The sequence below is a fragment of the Chlamydotis macqueenii genome, chromosome 8 (assembly GCF_036417535.1).
Source record: "Chlamydotis macqueenii isolate bChlMac1 chromosome 8, bChlMac1.mat, whole genome shotgun sequence".
NCBI classification, from domain to species: Eukaryota; Metazoa; Chordata; class Aves; order Otidiformes; family Otididae; genus Chlamydotis; species Chlamydotis macqueenii.
Genome location: NC_141563.1, coordinates 1,686,249 through 1,691,657, shown reverse-complemented (window position 1 = coordinate 1,691,657; position 5,409 = coordinate 1,686,249). Strand labels below are relative to the sequence as shown.

Genomic DNA, 5,409 nt, shown 5'->3' with positions numbered 1-5,409 from the left:
AAGGATGTCGTGCGGGACAGTGTCAAAAGCTTTGCACAAGTCCAGGTAGATGATGTCAGTTGCTCGTCCCTTGTCCACTGATGCCGTCACCCCGTCATAGAAGGCCACCAAAGTGGTCAGGCATGATCTGCCCTTGGTGAAGCCATGTTGGCTTTCACCAACCACCTCCTTGCTCTCCATGTGCCTAGCATGGTTTCCAGGAGAAGCTGCTCCATGACCTTGCCAGGCACAGAGGTGAGGCTGACCGGCCTGGAGTTACCTGGGTCTTCCTTATTCCCCTTTTTAAAAATTGGGGTTATGTTCCCTCTCTTCCAGTCATCAGGGACCTCACCAGACCGCCACAACTTCTCAAATATGATAGCAGGTGGCTTGGCAACCTCATCCGCCAGTTCCCTCAGGACCCGCGGATGGATCTCATCAGGTCCCATGGACTTGTGCACCTTCAGGTTTCTCAGATGATCCCGAACCTGCTCTTCGAGTACAATGGGCGGTTCTTCATTCTCGCAGTCCCTGCTTGCACCTTCTACAGATTGGGTGGTGGGACAGGAACTCTTGTTGGTGAAGACTGAGGCAAAAAAGTCATTGAGAACCTCAGCCTTCTCCATGTCCTGGGTAACCAGGACACCAGTTCCCTTCTGGAGGGGGCCTACATTTTCCCTGGACTTTCTTTTGCCCCCTACGTACCTATAAAAGCTCTTCTTGTTACATTTTATATCCCTGGCCAGATTCAGTTCTGCCAGGGCTTTGGCCTTCCTTACTTTATCCCTGGCCACTCGCGCAGCCTCTTTGTAGTCCTCCCAGGCTACCTGTCCCCACTTCCACCCTCTATAGACTTCCTTTTTCACTTTCAGGTGGTCCAGGAGCTCCTTGCTCATCCACGCCGGCCTCCTGGCCTTTTTGCCCAACTTGTTTTTCATCAGGATGCACCTCTGCTGAGCTTGGAGGAGGTGCTCCTTGAATATAAACCAACTTTCCTGGGCCCCTCTTCCCTCCAGGGCTGCCTCCCATGGCACTTGGCCCATCAGGTCCCTGAAGAGGCCAAAGTCCGCCTTCCTGAAGTCTAGGGCAGAGAGCTTGCCATGTAGTTTCCTTGCTGCCCAAGGACCTATCTTGTTCCCTGTCTCATTCTCCTGCTAGTTTGAGAAATAAATGAGTGTTTTTCCCCAAGTCGAGTCTGTTTTGCCCGTAATGGTAACTTTAAGAATTTCTCCCCGTCCTTATCTCAAACCTCGAGCCGTTTTCCTTATATCATCTCCTCCTATTCTCTCGGAGGGTGGGGGAGCGAGAGAGAGACTGCGTAGTCCGGTCCCGATCGGGGCTGAATTACGACACCCCACCTCACTCATGCACATGTATGTCTGTATTGTGCAATCCTATGAATATGTATACCTGCACCGTATAAATTTTTGGCAAAATGTGCTGTCGGTGTGCGTGCTTTTGGAGGAGCGATCCCCCACGTACCTGGTGCTGAATAAACATGCCTGCTTTATAACTCTTTCCGAGCTGTAGAGTTTGATCCGCGTGTCACTGACAGTCTCCCTCTCCTTGACCCTGGCCATCTGAGAGACCACAATTGCATGGTCGCTACAGCCAAGGCTGGCACTGTTTTGCACATCCCTGGTGAGCTCTTCCTCTTCCTGGAGTATCAGGTGGTGCAGGTGGGCATCAGACTGTCATTCTCAACTGTTCTGTGATTCTGTGTTTGTAAAGAATAAAAGTGAGGCAGAAAGAAATGACCGACACGTTACCTTGACTGCAAATACAGTGGGATCCTGCGGAGAGAACCCATACTGCAACAGAGGGAAAATGTAGGGAGGGTAGAGTGGCAGAAATTACCACGAGCCCCCACTCGCAATCCCCCCTGCTCCTCTTTGGGTCTGGATGGGTAGAAGAACAAGGAATGGAGCAATTTGAGCCTGGGAAAAAGGGGAGTGGAGGTTGGGGAATGGTCTTTAATATTTTGTCAGAGTTTCTCACCATCTAAATCTATTTTAATTGGCAATAAATTAAATTGTTCTTCCCCAAATCACCTCTTCTTTGCACAAAAAGAGAAGCTGCACATGCTGGGTGTTTGATAAATCTTGAGAGCCAGAGGTCTGAGTACAGACCCAGGACTGTATGTGGGATCTCAATTAATGGAGAGTTTCAAAATTTGTTGAAACAGGGCCATGAGCACTTCATCTAGCTGGAGCTGTCTGAGAATGGGCTTGGCTGACAATCCAGGTGTGCCAAAAGCAGTGGGATGTGGCCTGTGATGAGTGTGCGTGTGAAACTCGTTTCCTTTTTGTGAATAACAGCATGGAGGTGGGCATCACTGAGCCCCAGAGGAGGCCAGAGGTGGCCATGCAGCAAAGGCTGCTCCTCAGGACTGGAATGTACAGCCAGAGATGGAAAAGGCTGGTGTGCGGGACCAGTCTGGGACAGTTTTTTTGGGAGAGCATCCAGGTGTCGTTAATTTCCCCTGGGAACTAGAGAGTTGTTCCTTTGCTCTTCTCCAGGGATGTGCGTGCCTCTAGAGAGCCTTTCCCCAAGGGCCTGTGTCTGTCCTGGCCTGATCGGGTGCTTCTGCCCTCTTCCCGTGGTCCCTGTGGGGACCCAAGGTGGTGGTGCTGCTCTGCAGAGCGAGCAGGCTGTGGTGCATGGGAGCCACAGGGAGGGAGTCCCTGGCAGATCCCTGCTGATCACTCACCATCTCCGGGGCCACTGGGCACCCACAAGTGGAAGCTCAGCCCAAGTTTCCTTCCCTAGTTCATCGCCCCATGCCCTTCTCCCCTCAGCCCATGGAAAACCCCAGCACAGCAGCACGGCTTTGTGGCGGCAATTTCTACAGCCTATTCCTGACCACAGCTTTGGAGAAAAACCAGAACCTTCAGACACTGGCACTGAGAAAATCCCCTTTTATTACTGAGATGTGACGTGGGAGGCCATCTATACCGCTGTGCCAGACACATGTGCAAAGTCCTCTGGGTCACATAGAGTGGGTTCATGTCTCTGGAGAAGTGGAGTGGATGCAGACATTCCTGGAGAAACAGAAGTGTCACAGATAAAGTGTCCAAAGGACAGGAGGTTCCCCAGATACATTGGAAATCACTTGTGAGGAGATGTGGGCAGCTTATATCTGCTGAAAAATTACTGATTGAATCAGCTTCTTCAGGGCATCCTTGAGCTCCTGGTTCCTCATGCTGTAAATGAGGGGGTTCACTGCTGGAGGCACCACCGAATAAAAAAGAGCCACCACCGGATCCAAGGATGGGGAGGAAATGGAGGGAGGCTTCAGATAAGCAAACATGGCAGTGCTGATGAACAGGGAGACCACGGCCAGGTGAGGGAGGCACGTGGAAAAGGCTTTGTGCCGTCCCTGCTCAGAGGGGATCCTCAGCACAGCCCTGAAGATCTGCACATAAGACACAACAATAAACACAAAACACCCAACAGCTAAAGAAAAGCTAACACCAAGAAGACCAGCTTCCCTGAGGTAGTAGTGTGAGCAGGAGAGCTTCAGGATCTGGGGAACTTCACAGAAGAACTGGTCCACAGCATTGCCCTGGCAGAGTGGTATGCCAAATGTACTGGCCGTGTGCAGGACAGCAGTAAGAAACGCACCACCCCAGGCAGCTGCTGCCATGTGGACACAAGCTCTGCTGCCCAGAAGGGTCCCGTAGTGCAGGGGTTTGCAGATGGCAACATAGCGGTCGTAGGCCATGATGGTGAGAAGATAGTACTCTGCTACAACGAAGAAGAGAAACCAAAAGACTTGAGCAGCACATCCAGAGAAAGAGATGGCTCTGGTGTCCCAGAGTGAATTGGCCATGGCTTTGGGTTGAGTGGTTGAGATGCAACCAAAGTCACTGATGGAGAGGTTGAGGAGGAAGAAGTACATGGGGGTGTGGAGGCGGTGGTCGCAGGCTATGGCAGTGATGATGAGGCCGTTGGCCAGGAGGGCAGCCAGGTAGATGCCCAGGAAGAGCCAGAAGTGCAAGAGCTGCAGCTCCCGTGTGTCTGCAAAGGCCAGGAGGAGGAACTCAATCAGGCCGCTGGTGTTGGACAGTTGTTGCCTCTGTGCACGGCGTCCTGTCATGAGAGGAAGAATCAATAAAGAGTTAGGGGAGACTTCTCTGACAAATTCAAAGTCTTTCTCCTTGACCCTCACCCTGCTACACACAACCCCCCACCCTCTTGCGGCCATTCCTTTTCCAGCCGACCTTCCTTCACCACTGTGCCTGGAGCTCTGGTTGGTGCTCCTGAGTGTGCCCTGAGGAGAAGGCCTCTGCCCACTGGCTGCTGAGGCGTCAGCCCTGCTCTGCAGCAGTGGGTTCATGGAAATGGTGGGGGACAAAGTCCGCTCCTGGTGTTCAGAACAAACTGCTCCTAGCTCAGAAGAGCTTTTCACCATCTGCATTCCCAGACTTAAAGAAATTGAGATGGCAGAAGGCAGTTTGAGAGGTCTGAGATTCTTAAAGCTCCCCCATCTCACCTGGGGAGTGTCCTTGGATGTCAGACACCATCAGCATTTCTGCTGCACTCAGGGAGAACAGAGCCAGTCCTGTGAGGCCAGAGGATTGCCTGTGGCTTAGTGCAGAGTGAGGGGAGCTGGTCTGTGCCTCCAAACTGTTCCCAGCTGCCCTGGGCTTGTTCTTCATGAGGTGGAGGGTGATCACACTCTTGTGTTACCCTGAAAAACAACCAGAAAATGATGCGAGCAGAGGGATGCTGTGCTGACCACTGAACGTCTCACCCTTTCTCAAGGTCTCAGAACCCCACCTCCAGCCAAGGACACACAGGGCTCATTTCACCAACCCCACAGCGCTTCTCCATGGGGCTTCCAGATAACAAACTGTGCAAGGGGACAGCTTCACATTCTGGAGGGCATGTCATAGCTTGGGAGGACACCTCAAGGAGATGGCCAAATGTCTGAAGTATATCATCTAATTCAGGGGAAACCAGCTGCTTCTTCAGCCCCACAGACTGCACTGCCCACAGCCCCACAGCTGAGAGGAAAGCTGGGACACTTGTTCCCACGGACACGGCTGCATGGAAGGACCCACAAGATCCGGGTGTGACCCTGCAGCTGAAACTGCACCTCCCCAGCGAGCCTGGCAGCAAGAACGAAATAACACCAGCAATAACAGAGACAAGTGGAGAGAGAAGGAAATACAGAGCGAGGGTCTGGCTGCCAGCAGGCAGGGCAGAGGCAGGCAGGCACTCAGGACAGCGTCCCCCTCCCCCAGCTGTGCGTGCCCCCTCTCTGACACCACCATTGCTGGTCAGCTGCTCTCAGCCCCTGTGCTCTGCAGAGGGACATGGACACGTGGCTGGAGAGCCGCACCATGGCTCTGCTGGAGCTCCGGCCTCACAGGAGGGGGTTCATGTCTGGGACTCCCCAGCCCTGGGGGCAGAGGCTCTGGTGGG

General features: G+C 53.1%; 1 protein-coding gene across 1 annotated transcript; it reads right to left on the bottom strand.

Moving 5' to 3' along the window:
* Nucleotides 1–3,112: 3,112 nt before the first annotated feature.
* On the bottom strand, nucleotides 3,113–4,511 carry LOC147599805 (olfactory receptor 14J1-like). The gene is made up of 2 exons (XM_086753473.1): nucleotides 4,475–4,511; nucleotides 3,113–3,726 (listed from the first exon to the last, which is right to left on the bottom strand). The coding sequence occupies exons 1-2, from the start codon at nucleotides 4,509–4,511 to the stop codon at nucleotides 3,113–3,115; spliced, it is 651 nt and encodes a 216-aa protein (XP_086609599.1).
* Between the last annotated feature and the right edge of the window lie 898 nt (nucleotides 4,512–5,409).